The sequence below is a fragment of the Pyrgilauda ruficollis genome, unplaced genomic scaffold, assembly GCF_017590135.1.
Source record: "Pyrgilauda ruficollis isolate IOZ18807 unplaced genomic scaffold, ASM1759013v1 scaffold470, whole genome shotgun sequence".
NCBI classification, from domain to species: Eukaryota; Metazoa; Chordata; class Aves; order Passeriformes; family Passeridae; genus Pyrgilauda; species Pyrgilauda ruficollis.
The window spans coordinates 23,859-39,085 of record NW_024526267.1 but is presented as its reverse complement, the minus strand read 5'-3'; the positions used below and the strand labels follow the sequence as shown (position 1 = coordinate 39,085).

The following is a 15,227-nucleotide window of genomic DNA, read 5'->3' as shown; positions in this document are numbered from 1 at the left end:
GGCTATCCATTGTTTATTGTGTACTTACTAGAATTCCATATTTCAGATGCATAAGTTAAGAACTGATTATGAAATTATCTTTACTTTTGTCCACTGTGATAAACCAATTTGTTTTAATATGCTAAATCTGCTATTGCATAAATGCTTTACTCTTCATTGCAGTGTTGTAAAGAAAACTCCATACACTGCATCCATAACTCAGGATGTCAATGCAATTCACAGTAAGCATAATAAATACCCTCTTCCCTTTCAAATATTAAGGTCTCTACTTTCTAATTACTCAGCATAACCTTGAAGCAACTAGTACAAATATCAACAATGCAAGCCTAATCACTTTAATAATCAAAACAAGTTTGTAGCAATTAAATTTGTAATATGAACAATGCAAAGAAAAAGTATGGAGGGAAAGGGGTAATCCTACTGATGTTCTCCCACAAGAATTAGAGCTAACATTTTAAAGAAAACTTAACGAATGGCTAAATTGCACTCAATGGTCAAAATAAAAATGTATTGAATTTAAATAGTTGCTTTTATGGGAGACATTTTTACTCATCCTTTTCTATTTGACTAAAAGTAGTGAAGTGCTATTTTTGAGCTAATGACTTGCTAAACAAATGCAATCCACACTGAAGAAAAACTTTCAAATACATACTTCAAGGTTCTACTACTTCTATATCAACTAGATAGCCCCACAAAACTGTAACACATTGAACTGCAGTGCTCCAAACAATTTGTCTTCCAAAATGCAGTCTGTTTAGTGGTAAATCCTAAGGTGTGCAGACTGTAGCTTTATACATCAGCAAGTCTTTATTAAATAACTAAAGTGTCCATTCAACTTGCTGACAACCCAAGCCTTAGACAAGTATCTGTCTACATTAAGAGCCCAGCAATGCATAGATAAATTGAATATATTACTGCATCAGCTAATGAGAATGGGCATGTTCATTTAAATGCAACTGTTATAAGCATTCAGTCATCTTTGTATAATGATTTTTATACAGACCAGCCATTCACTGTAAACCCATAGACCTGAATGTATAACAATGAAGGATTATGACCAGTATTTTACAAAATTACATAAAATATGTTGATTCATAAAGAAAAGAAACAAGGTACACAGTTCAGCACAAAACACAGCAGCAAGAAGCTGACAACTTGGCTAAAAATGTAAGAATACAACACAGAGCCAAGGCTATCCATTGTTTATTGTGTACTTACTAGAATTCCATATTTCAGATGCATAAGTTAAGAACTGATTATGAAATTATCTTTACTTTTGTCCACTGTGATAAACCAATTTGTTTTAATATGCTAAATCTGCTATTGCATAAATGCTTTACTCTTCATTGCAGTGTTGTAAAGAAAACTCCATACACTGCATCCATAACTCAGGATGTCAATGCAATTCACAGTAAGCATTTATTTATGGGAGAAGGGAAAGTAATATTAAGGTCTCTACTTTCTAATTACTCAGCATAACCTTGAAGCAACTAGTACAAATATCAACAATGCAAGCCTAATCACTTTAATAATCAAAACAAGTTTGTAGCAATTAAATTTGTAATATGAACAATGCAAAGAAAAAGTATGGAGGGAAAGGGGTAATCCTACTGATGTTCTCCCACAAGAATTAGAGCTAACATTTTAAAGAAAACTTAACGAATGGCTAAATTGCACTCAATGGTCAAAATAAAAATGTATTGAATTTAAATAGTTGCTTTTATGGGAGACATTTTTACTCATCCTTTTCTATTTGACTAAAAGTAGTGAAGTGCTATTTTTGAGCTAATGACTTGCTAAACAAATGCAATCCACACTGAAGAAAAACTTTCAAATACATACTTCAAGGTTCTACTACTTCTATATCAACTAGATAGCCCCACAAAACTGTAACACATTGAACTGCAGTGCTCCAAACAATTTGTCTTCCAAAATGCAGTCTGTTTAGTGGTAAATCCTAAGGTGTCGTCTGACATCGAAATATGTAGTCCTGTCTTAGGAAAGTTAAGTTACACAGGTGCATTAATCTTCAAAGTTGTGGACAAAACTCATCTGAATACAATAGCCTAAAATATATCTGTTTAAGCCAGTAAGTTTAAAGTACACAGATACCTCTGGCAGCATAATTACTTCTGTGTAAGGTAGTCATGGCCTATAATTTTGCAACAGCCTCCAAGTGTAGGTCTTCATAATTTATTCATGTTATGTCTCTTGTGCTAGCTTCCACCAAGATGAAATTGCTGGTTTTTGTTAAACTGAAGTGCTCTAATTTAGTATCACATGAGAGAAGGTTCCATTTAAAAAACATCCTTTTATGTTTGTGCAGTTTAAGTTAAAGAAATCCATCCCTGCCTTTATAAGAAAAAAAAAAATTAAAATGCTACATTGAGCAGGGATCAGGAATGGTACCTGTAAACACTGTTATTACACTGCATCCATTATGGCAAAAGTAACTTTGACTAAAAAGCCACTCCAATCAGTTCAGAACTTCCGTGCTGGTTTTGAAATGGTGGCCTCTCTCTACAGGCTTTAAAATAAATTTGAAGCAGAGCCTAAAGCTGCACCACAGAGTTCTCTTAGTTCCAAACTCTGCCAAACATTTCCACATTTATGGACTGAAAAAAGAAATTACTCTTGGTAAATCAAGATATAGTTCTATACATAAAAAGACATCACTGATGTCAAAGTTCAAACTTCCAGTGAAAGATTAAGCAAACCTGATAGTTCCCATCAAGTTTACTACTACTGCATAAAGTACCCACTCTTTAGTTTTCCACAGTCATTCTGAGTGAAGGGCAGTATGTTGGTGAAGAGTATGGGTATTTATAAAACCATTTGTCTCATTTGCAGATAGACTGCTGAAGTCAGCCACTGAAACAGCCATTTTGGCACTGGCAATATGGTGTGTGTGGTTCTCAAAGTCCACACCAAGGTTATTTACAGAGACATCATTCATGAAAGATTCTGGGACAGCAATCCCCATTTTCAGTCTCTTCGCAGGTCTCTCTGCTTCCTCACTGCACATGTTCATTTGGTTTAGCTCTGAATGATAAAAGCCAGTCTCAAATAAATTAAAACAATCACTTTCACCATTGCTAGGCAAGTTAAGCAATTCTTCTGTTCCAACAGGCACATGATTAACTACTGGTGCTCGGGGTAAGCTGTCCATAGGAGGGAAGGCATCATCCAGGCAGTTCACAGCCGAAGTGTGACAGACTGTAGCTACAGTGTTTGTCAGTGCTGGAAAACAGATGAACATAAAACGTAAATGAAATAGTTGTTTATATAGTTACAACAAAAAGTTTGTGGGTTTTCTTTGGTTTTTTTTTCCCGTGATTTACCTGTCAACTCATTGGCAGTGATAGAGTTCAGAAGGCTTAGCTGTTGATCAGGAATGCTTTCTGTTCGAGTATTAGATGTTAAGGCTGAAGAATGTACTGCTCCACCAAGAGCTTCTGCTTCATCTACCAAACGATCCATGTAGTCCCTTTAAGAATATGACATTCATAATAGGTTATTTAACAGGAAAACAAGGCCTAAAAATGATGATGGATTTATTCTCAGTTGCCATAGCCACTGCAGCTTTACACTGCAATGATGGGAAGAAAAACTTATCTTTTACAATTTGCAACAGAAAACGTATTCCAGGGACATTTTACTTACGTAACTCCAGGATGATGGTTATACCTCTTCTTTCCAAATCTTGTTTGCTGAGCAAAGTAATCATAACGTTCTGATTTTTTCCACATGTAGTAGAAAGCCACACACTCAGCAACTGTTCTGGTTCTTACCTAAAAGAAGGCAAGAAGAATTGACAAGATAAATTCAAAGCATTATATTTTGTCATCTCCCCAGTCCCCATATTCCTGCAATATTGTCCCTTTTACTGTTCTAGTATCTGTAACAAACAAATTAAATCAGAAGACCTGAAAAAGAGATCTAGAGTTTTAAACTTCTTTACCGAGAGGGTGGTCAAACACTGGAATGGGCTTCCTAGAGAGGTGGTCGATGCCTCAGCATGTCATTGTTTAAGAGGCATTTGGACAATGCCCTTAGAAACACGCTGGAACTTTTGGCAAGCCATGAAGTGGTCAAGCAGTTGGACTAGATGATCGTTGTAGGTCCCATCCAACTGAAACAGTATATTCTATTCTAAATAATTACTACATCTGTTCTATTGTATGCATTATTGTTGTTTAGGTTTGGTTTTTTAAACTAGACTGAAACTGTATCTACATCTGAAGCATTTAAATTCATAACTTACATAGCAATTTTTTAAACTATGGGACAGACTCTGTTAAGAAGTAAAACACTGAGCAACTGAATGACCCAAGAGAAGTGAAGCAGAAAAGACATTGGGTACTTGGAAAATTCTGGTCCATAGTGACAGACCAACTCATATGCTTTGTTGCACTTTGGGAAAAAAAATTAAAATTATTTATTTGTATCGCTGGTGAATTTCTGTTTATGGGTAAGGTCCATTTAAAAATTGAACCACCAAGATATTTAGCATTGGACAGGTTAAGCCAAGTGTTGAACAGGATTAACTGACTGTTGTTGAACAGCAACTACAACCCTATAATGTTTACCTGAAATACAACAAAAGCACCAGTCTCCTAAAGAAAAGACTTGTTGTGGTTTAACCCCCACCAGCAACTAAGCACCGCAGAGCTGCTTGCTCACTTCCCCCATCCAGTGGGATCGGGGGGAAGAATTAGAAGGACAAAAGTGAGAAAACTCATGGGTTAAGATAAAGACAGTTTACTAATTAAAAAAAAAAAAATTGCTAAAAAAGACGAAAATAAAACCCAAGAAAAACAAGCAATGCATAAAAACCCAATGGCTCACCATCAACCAATTGATGCCCAGCCAGTTCTCAATCCACAGCAGCCCCCACCCACCAACCTTCACCCCCCAGTTTTATTACTGAGCAGGATGTCATATGGTCTGGAACACCCCCCTGTTAGTTGGGGTCAGCTGTCCCAGCTGTGTCCCCTCCCAACTCCTTGTGCACCCCCAGCCTCCTCACTGGCAGGATAGTCTGAGGAGAAATGGCTTAGACTCTACATAAGCTCTGTTCAGCAATAACTAAAACATTAGTGTCTTATCAACACTGTTTCCAGCACAAGTCCAAAGCATAGCCCATACTAGCTACTATTAAGAAAATTAACTCTATCCCAGTCACAACCAGTATGAAACCTCAAGGTGGTATCAAAACATACAGGACATGTACAGAAAATTTGGAAACACACATACTGGTAACTGTACCAAATGATACATTTACTTAATTTAAAAAAAAGCCCAATTTCTAATCTTCAGGCACAGAGGAGTTAATCAGAAGCAATTCAGATCAAGATTAGAACTCCTTTGTTGGTCAGAAACCAGAGTACTGATGGATGACTAAACTTTCTGAAAACACAAAGAGCTAAGCCTGTTTCTGTAGAATTACACCTTCTGAGTGACAAAAATAATTAAAGATGTATTTTCCCCTCCCACAGACATGGTATGAACATCACACACCTCTAGGAGAGGCAGACATTTAATCTAAATTTTAACATAAATGCATATATGGAAGCAATATCAACATGAGTTGATTTCATAGATAATATACTGACTCATGTTGCAACACCTAGCTTTTCAATGGCATCAGAGGCAAAATTAGCATGGAAACATCAAGCTGGTTTTAATATGTTGGCTCTTATTTCACTCTTTTGCATAGCTTCTGAAAAAGCATTGCTTTTACAAACATTCAGCATCATATAATCTACAAAATCTTCCATTTAACTGTAAAATACTAACCTTGTTTTTCTGTATGAGATGAAAGTCTTTCCCATAAATCAAAAGTGCATGTTCAAAGCTTCTGCATTCTTCTTCTGTCCATGCTGTCATCTCTTCTAGACAATTGCAAAAGTAGCATGATAAACTTATTTTCACTCACTAATCTTTGTGTTGCTAATGCCTGAACATCCAAACACACTCTAAAAAAAATGCAACAGTTCAGTTATTTTGACCCATATTCTTTCCTCTAATGTAAAGATATCCTACCTGAAATATAGTATTCCTGCTTATAAAGACTCATAAAAGAGTCTGATTACTGAAGTATTTCACCCTGGAGGGCAAAGGACATTCAAGAGACTTTATTTATTATTTCTTAAGAATTTTGTCATAAAAAAAACCCCAAGATTTGTTAACATTATTATTTTTCTGAATATTCCTTCTTGCATCAGATACAAACAGTGACTGTTGGAACAAAAGAGTGAAGGAACAACCTCTGATTTTTTAAAGACAGAAGTGAATTTTAGTTTTACAAATTAAACAAAACAAAAAACACTACAAAGGAATAAAAGCTTTAAAACAAAGTAGCTCAAACTATTTGAGTAGGTCAGTTTTGTCTCAAGTATTGTTGCTTCCCTATCTTGATTATGGCTTTGTGTCTATATATAATAAAGGAGGGATATTTCAGGCATCTTACATTCATAGTAGTGATCTGTTCAGTTGTCATTTAAAGCCAATGAGGGTGGAGAACAAAAGCAACCAACAATCACATTCCAAAGCATTTCTGGAAGCAGACACTGGAACAAAGACCTTGCTGCTTTCAGATGAAAGTGATAATCATTCCACTACAAGTCCATTAATTTTGTACTCCTTACTACAGAATTCTCAAGCTTCAAAGAGGAGATCCACATGTAAAGTCTCACTGTTATGAAATTATCTTGGGAGATGTCGATTTTCAATGCATATTGAGAATAGCAGTGAACTTCAGTGGGTATAGATCATTGCACAATGATTATTCTAAGAGACAGGCATCAACAGTATTATCATCCTCTACCATTTTTAATGAGGACAGAAACCCCATCTGACTTGAGGCTTGGGAGAGGATGAGCACTAGTCCTTAAGACAGAATTTGGGTCTCTAACACACAATCTCTCATAAAAGAGCTTTCTGAAACACTGCTCTATATTCCTTATTGTTCCCTTCACTTTTATCTTAGATACTTAAGCTTTCAGAGTACCTAACTCAGAAACATTCAATTCCCGCTTGGATCCAGGTCTGAGTAAGGAATATCTGCCAGAATATAAACTTATACCAGGGCTCATAGGCCATTTCTGCTTTATGGAACATGTGTCAAACTACAAGACAAAGAACTCTTTGCTAAATTATACACTGATTTTTATTTAGGGGAATAATAAAGTTAGGGACAAACAAAATTATTTTCCACTGTAAACTCAAGCAAAACTCTCCACACTCTACCATAGACCTAGAGAATTATACAGTAGAACCAAGTTTAGGGTTGACACAGCACAATGTTAGCACAGTGATGAAGAGTGGGGCTCACTCATATTATCAGCTATGTTCTGATTCTCATATAAATGTGATTAGTTTATAATTGATCATTATCTCAAAAAGGTACTGTAATGTGTGGGAGAACTGCCTTATGGGAGCAAAATTACAACTCTCCCCCTTCTCCTCAGTCTGTATCATTCTTAAAATAGAAAAAAAAAATGGATAAAAGAAGGAAAGAAAATGTGTAAAATTTGATCCTGCAACCTTTATACAAATTACAAACTTCTCTAGCAGAAATCTGGCCAACAGTCAGATTATACCTAATCTGAATTATATACCTAATGGGAATTATTGAAAAATATCTGAAGGACAATGCAGTCATCGATCACAGCCATCATGGCCAGCACAGCTTCAAGAGAGGAAAGTCCTGCTTATCAAACCTGATTTCCTTTTATGACAAGGTTACCCACCTAGTTGATCAAAGGAAGCCAATTGATATAATTTTTTTTGATTCCATAAAGCTTCTGATACTCTCTCCCAAGATCCTTCTGAACAAAATGTCCAGCCTACAGCTGGATAAACACATCATGGGTGAGCAACTGGCTCATGGGTTGGGATCAAAGGGTTATAGTCAATGGGGTGAAATCAGACTGGCCACCCGCCATTAGTGGGGTTCCACAGGGCTCCATCTTAGGCCCTGTGCTCTTCAACACCTTCATTAATGACTTGGACACAGGACTGGAAGGGATGCTAAGTAAGTTTGCAGATGATACAAAACTGTGAGGTGCTGTTGACTCCCTTGAGGGCAGAGAGGCCCTGCAGAGAGACCTTGACCAATTATAGGACTGGGCAATCACCAACCATATCAAGTTCAACAAGGGCAAGCCCTGGAATGTGCACCTGGGATGGGGCAACCCTGGATGTACGGACAGACTGGGGAACGAGATGCTGGAAAGCAGTGCTGCAGAAGGGGACCTGAGTGTCCTGGTTAATGGCAAGTTGAATATGAGTCAGCAGTACCCTGGCAGCCAGAAGGACCAACTGTGTCCTGGAGTGCATCAAGCACAGCATTGCCAGCCAGTCAAAGGGAGGTGATTGTCCCAATCTGCTCTGCACTGGGATGGCCTCACCTCGAGTCCTGGGAGCAGTTTTGGGCACCACAATATAAAAAAGATATAAAGCTAATAGAGTGCCCAAAGGTGGGCAACAAAGATGGTGAAGGGCCTTGAGGGAAGCCGTATGAGGAGCAGCTGAGGTCACTTGGCTTGTTCAGCCTGGAGAAGAGGAGACTGAGGTCAGACCTCATTGCAGTCTACAACTTCTTTGTGAGGGGAAGAGGAGGGGGAGGTACTCATCTCTTTTCTGGTGATCAGTGACAGAACCCAAGGGAATGGTCTGAAGTTGTATCAGGGGAGGTTTGGGCTGGATATTAGGAAAAGGTTCTTCACCCAGAGGGTGGTCATGCCCTGGAAAAGGCTCCCGAGGGAATGCTCATGGCCCCAAGGCTGCCAGAACTCAAGGAGCGTTTGGTTGGATTTTTAGGGTGTCCTGTGCAGGGCCAGGAGTTGGACTTTGATGATCCTTGTGGGTCTCTTCCAATTCAGCATATTCTATGATTCTATGAGTAATCTGTGCTAAAGACATCATGGAAAGGGATGTGCTTATTAATCTGAATCTTACTCATGTGTTTTCTACCCCTTCCAAAGACATATTTCTTAAAAAGCAGATACTCTCTCTTACCCTGAGATGCCTTTCCATTTGAGCAGTATCTCTCAGTTGCTTCTTTAACATTATGGCTACTTTTGAGAAGTTCATATAGTGCCTATAAAATAGAAGTAGTCTTTAGAAAGAGTTAAAGTTTCCAAATATCCTATATAAATTTCTGAAACAAGCTTTTCAGTGAACATATCTAATGTAAAAAGAGGTTATATCTTTATACAGGATGAAAATGTTAAAATAATCAAAGGCAAAACCATCCAAATATTAAGGCAAGGTTTAATTAAGCAAATGTAAAACATTATATGCAATAATGCTGGATTTGTCAACATCATGCCAATTTGAAACATCATAGATCACACTGCCAACATTCAAATACTCAATTTTAAGCATGTGTTTAAAATTACAACTAAGATCCTGACCCCAGTAACATCCAATTAAAAAAAAATATTGCTGCCTTTATAATACAAGGCAGAGAAAGAGAACACATTAATTACAAAGCAGTGTGCCACAAATGGAACAGGATATAAAATATACTTGTTCATTGTCACGTGTATGTAGTCCTTCAGGAATTCTGTCAATCATATTTTCATTTCCTGCTCTTAAGGAGGTTTCAAAAAGGTATTCTTTAACTTTACTTTCTGAGATCACATCAGGTTTCCAAAGTAAATGGTCTTCATTTTCATAGGCTGTTAAAACAGAATTAATTTATGGCAAGTGTGACACTTTTAAGGCTAGAACATAAAAAGCTATTTCACAAAGAATAGGAATACAGAAGTAATAAAATCAAGCACTGTCATGCCACTTCCAAATTGCAGCTCATTTTTTCCCCAAAAAGCCTTAGTTTAGAGAGAGACTGCAGTGTGGTATGGTGAAGAGATTTAGGTTCCATGAGGATGAGATAAGGGGCTGGCTCTTGAGACACAATCTCTACAGAGGAGCAGGTTGTTGACAGGTAGATGATTCAAGTCAAATTATGCATATGTATTAATCTTAATATAAAAAAAAACCTAGCAAAACCACTATGTTTTATTCAGATGTTTACAACAAATAAGCTATAGTTTACAATAAAAAGTGTACTTCAATATTTCAAATACTGCATATAAAATAAAATAAAAAAAAAGAGGTGGCAGCTAACTGGTCATTTTCAACTAAAATTTGCTAAAACTTACTTAGCAGAATGGAAATCTAGGTCTAAATGTGGTAATTTCTTTTAGCATCCACTAACAACTGAATGTTGTTATCAACTATTTTACAAGCAATCAGGATGTATAGTCCTCCTTCATAGTATACTAAAATCATGTATGCACCTCTTAAGTAGCTTATTTGAAATATATTGGAAATATTCAAGAGTTGGCCTGAACCCTTGTCTATGCACACATTTAAACTCTAGATTAAACTAAATCCTTTACTCTGATCAATAGATGTGTTTACACATAATGCTTTATGTACTCTCTTGGCAATATAAATTAGAGTTATTAAATTTGAACACACTCAAGTATAATGGCAGTTCCACTAGAAGAGATGAAGAAGATTCTCAAATCTCTCATATAACTGCAGGAAAGAACATTAAGCTAAGATGAAGAATAAAATCGCATCTCCTCCTAAAGTTCTGTTATGACTTAAGAACACTGAAAGCTTTCAGACAGACAGACATGTTACAAGTGTAAGGTTTATAGAAGAGCAGAACTGCTTTCTAGCACAATTTCAGTACCTGGGACTTCACAGCAGAAATATAAGCCCCTCTTTGCCATCACAAGCTCTTCAGGAAGTACAAAAGAGGCTTCTACAAAATCTTCCACCCTCTCCAAGCATTGCTGAGCTCAGCTTCAATCTCCATTATCAACCAAAACAACCCAACACTTTTTGCTGGAATCCATACCTGATGTTTTCAAGAGGAACTCCTCGGGCTCTGCCATCTGGGAGACCCTGGGAGACCTCTTTGCTCCTGACTATGCCAGTGAACAATACTCTCTCTGGTTCTCTCTTGCACCAGCTTGTTCCAGTGAAAGTTGTCAGATTAATGCCTTCCTGATCATCCTCTGGTTATTGGCCCTTCTCTAGTTCTTGACCAAGGAGAAGTCAAGATGTGTAAATAGTAAAAGGACTATTCATATAAAACTGGTTTTCACTCTTCTGTTTCTTACAACCAGTAAGCATCATGCTCAAATCATAGAAAATAGAAAACTTCCATAGATCTCTTAAGCAACACAAGAGATGTTAATTTGCTAATGCTTCCAGCCAGTGAAGGTTTCTAAAGGTACCATATAAAACTCTATTAAATAAAGTTATTTCTTCTACTCTGGCATAATTTCAGTTTTTAACCTAAATTTACACAGCAATAACATCATACCTAAAACATCTTTTTTTTTTTTTAAAGACAAGGTATATTGAGACCTACATCTTCTACTCATGCTATGGAAAATTCAAATAGTTCATTGCTTTGTTTTTCACAACCATTTTGTAACCCACACTGTCATGCTTGCTAAAAAAGAAGCAAAGACAAATACTGACGTTCTTCAATGCAAACTTACACGTTCATAGCTCAGTTATGATATCCTGATGAAAATACTTACTTCTTGACCCAGTTTCTTGCCTCCTAATATTGCTAGATACTTCAGAATTAACACTGTAACCCACCCTCCTATGTCTTCTCTAAAATATCCTCTCAAAGTTGTAGAATCACACTTTTAAGATATAATTATGTGGTTGTATTACTTCAGTTGACATGGGGTTTTTTGGTTGGTTTGGTTTTTTTAACTAAGTCATTGAATTTATCTTATAAATTTAAATAACATTTTTCCATCAGCTGCTATGTATAAATATAAGAACTAAAACAGAATAACTTACCCTTTTCATTATTACTGTATCTGCCAAGGTAAGGTGGAATTTCAGCCTGATACTGTGAACCAACTTTTATTTCCTGAAGATGAAACAAAAATCATAAGGGTATTAATATTCTGCGCATGGAAGCATTACAAAGTCCATTAACATGGGATTTTGCAGATAATTTCAAAATTAAGGTACTATTTTAGATATGTACTATAAATGTTAATGCATTTTTAAAATAGTAAAAGTTTTCTTAACTTTTTCTTTTTCTTAAGATATAGTTATTACCTTTCTCAAATCTTCAGATGAATTACCATTGTCTGCCTCTATGTCTTCACCATCCGATTCCTTATCTCCATCACACGTAGTGTTTGCTTCAGACACAAATAAGTTAGTTTTAGCTAGGAAGAATTTTCAGTTCAAACAGAACTACAAGATATTCTTTACTTTTGAAAGGAGCCCTGCTTTTATTCTGGAAGACACTCATCACCAGTCTGTTGATCTACATGTCTATCAAACTAGAATGAAGTCAGAAAGCATTGGTGCTTGCATATTGCAGAACTGAAACATTTACCATTATTGCAACTAAGACAATATTTCTAACAGTCAAAAGGAAATTAGATCATTTTTCTTCATTGATTTTCTTCAATAAATGCCTACACCTTATAGAAAAGGTATGAGAAAAACAGAAAACTTCCAGGGCTATGACTTAGCCATGGGTTAATCACAAAAAAAGTTGAATGTAAATCTTTATTACCTACTGAAGCCTTTCATCTGAAGTTTTAATTGACATTCAAAACATTCCTTTATACAAGGCTACCTCAGCAAGGACTAAAGATATAGTAGATATACAGAAAACAGAATAAGCAAAAGATAACAAAAGACTGCTTACTCCTCTTAAATATTTTTTTTCCTTAGGAAGAAATACAGCAGAGCACTCCAAGTAATTCAAATACAGTACTCCACAGAATAACTCATATTTTAGAATTTGGAACTCTGTGATTCTGGGTTCTGAAGTAATTCTATTTTTTTATTTTATCCCCAGCAGAATGGAATCTATAGTTCTGATAAGAGCTATTTCATATTCTCAACTTTCAGTAATAACACGTTCATAAATAGGGTTTCAATTTTAGCTTCATCACAACTAAATATAATCGTCAACATCAATGACAATATCCAAGACGATGGATAGACTGAGGCTCCTCTTCTGTAGTCATTACTAGAATCACCAGTCTATCTCTTTTTGCTGTTAGAAAGAGGCAAGAAGCTAACACGAATGCGTGAAACAGCAATATGCCTGGATAATAATATGCAATTACTTTTTCCAATGAATCCAAATTTAACAAAATGGCCTGCGTTTATCTTAAAATTGAATGTTATTTTAAGAGAAATGGACAGGGATGAGAAAAAAAAAAAAGATGGAACTGTCAACAGCACAGAAAACTAACATATCCCTCCCTGACATGGTGGATATTTGATGTTAAAATGACCAAAAGTTCTAATAGAGAAAGAGCAACATTCTGATAGAAAAACCACAATAGCTGAAAGCAAAGATGACTGTTTCTTAATCCTGAGTAAGATAAAGGGGCTAATAATTCTTTCCATAAAGTTGCCACACTTTCAGTGTCATATTCATTAACAGTTCACAAGCAATGTTTAAGTGCCAGCAAGACTGGGGTTTGCTTAAAAAATTATAATGCCCTTTTTAAAAGATTTTCGGATCTCTCTCAAAAATGCCTTACATTACACAATCGGCAGCATGCAAAGGGCTACAATTGCTGATGATTGAGACAGCATGTGCCCTTTATCATCCCCTTTCTCTAGAGGGATGAAGTTCCCCAGGAAAAGGTCAAAATACTTGCCAAATTAAAATTGTGATAAAAATCCTCCACATTGTCTATTGCAGTTCACTTGTTCACTGATGTACTAGAGTTGGAGCAATGAGGAATATCTTGTCAAGGTTGGATAACTGAACCAATGGTTCTTGGATCTTTCCCATAATAGTTCCATGGGTAGTGAAATTTTGGTGGTCATGGGTTCATAGGCCCCATCCCATATAAAAACACTGGCTCATGAACTCCTATGGAAAACCATTGAATATGTGAAGGGAAATAATCACAAAGACACCAGTTCACATCCATAGGCTGAACAGAGGAGTCACTGGCTTAAAAGTAGCAGCAAAAATTTTAGTAGAGAAACACTAATTTAAAAGAACAGGTTACATATTCATGCCATTCACCAATGCACAGAAAATTACCAAGAGTGTTCCTTGACACACATTAACTATTAATTATGAAAAGCTACTGTATTTTTAGAAAAACTGTGCTTGTGCTTTGAGCACCATATTAAATATAGGTCTTTTAGGTAATCAATAATACCAACCAAAGACAATATTCATATACAACATCCTGCAAAGCACTGTTTCTCAATCCCACTCTGCAATTCTGATATTTTAAACTAGAAAACTATATTGTTTATAATATATGGTAAGACTTTATGAGTACTATTATAAAATTAGGTTTCCTACATCTTAATGGCCGAGGAAAGAAGTCAGTAGCCTCATGTGAAGTAACTGATGGTGTCAAGTCATCAGCAGAGGACTGTGTTTCTTCATCATCACCTGACAAGAGGTCTTTAGCTATTTCCTCCTGTATCATTAAAATACAAAAACCCAAAACTTCAGTCAGACTATTAAATATAAACTGGTGAGCATTTAGATTCAGCAAATTGTAAGTCTCATTTATTAAAATGAATTATTTTACCATAACCAATTTTAGCAGACTGTTCACTATTAAAAAGCTAATCCACTCCTAATTCTCAAAACAAATATAACCATTCATTTCAGAGTTGAACACGGATGTTTATTTTTCCCTTGTCTTCTATTAAAATAAATGCACAAGTAGTAACCCCTGCAAGCATCAAATCTCAGATGTTCATCCAAGTGCTTTAACATAAAAAAAGTGAGTGGAAATATTTTAAATTCTGTCATTCTTTACATCCCAGATACCCCTTAAATTCGGGGGGGGGAGAGGTGTAATGGGTGAACAAACAAAAACCCAAACCAAAAGCCAGGCACACTGATTTTTCCTGAGAGGAATTACATATAACTGACAAAAGATAATAAAGTGGGGGGGGGGGGGGGGGGGGGGGGGGATGGGGGACGGGGCAAGAACACACTTCCTCCACTACCAGACATGCTTGAACCCCTCTATAGTGATTAGGGAAGCAAAGAACTGCAGTAGACAAGAAGCCAAGTACATTTCTGTAGCCTCAACACAATGGTGACTCCTAATGAGAATCAGATGTGCAGAGCCATCATTACACTACTTTCTGTGGAGTTTATAATTTTATAATTTCATCATACTTATGGAAAGTAAAAAAAAAAAAAAAAAAAAAAA

General features: G+C 36.3%; 1 protein-coding gene across 4 annotated transcripts in view; it reads right to left on the bottom strand.

Annotated features, from left to right (window-relative positions):
- Positions 1 to 1,996: 1,996 nt before the first annotated feature.
- LOC121359861 (mesoderm induction early response protein 3-like) overlaps positions 1,997 to 15,227 on the bottom strand; it is a 21,969-nt gene continuing 8,738 nt past the window's right edge. For 3 of the 4 annotated variants that reach the window (XM_041479127.1, XM_041479124.1, XM_041479128.1), the window contains exons 5-13: positions 14,357 to 14,477; positions 12,118 to 12,203; positions 11,851 to 11,923; positions 9,538 to 9,689; positions 9,025 to 9,106; positions 5,800 to 5,894; positions 3,664 to 3,791; positions 3,342 to 3,487; positions 1,997 to 3,240 (exon numbers count right to left, since the gene is read on the bottom strand). In XM_041479127.1, coding sequence (XP_041335061.1) covers positions 2,780 to 3,240; positions 3,342 to 3,487; positions 3,664 to 3,791; positions 5,800 to 5,894; positions 9,025 to 9,106; positions 9,538 to 9,689; positions 11,851 to 11,923; positions 12,118 to 12,203; positions 14,357 to 14,477 — 1,344 coding nt within the window. In that variant the 3' untranslated portion in view covers positions 1,997 to 2,779. The remainder of the gene's footprint in view (positions 3,241 to 3,341; positions 3,488 to 3,663; positions 3,792 to 5,799; positions 5,895 to 9,024; positions 9,107 to 9,537; positions 9,690 to 11,850; positions 11,924 to 12,117; positions 12,204 to 14,356; positions 14,478 to 15,227) is intronic. The other variant, XM_041479126.1, reaches the window with a different exon arrangement.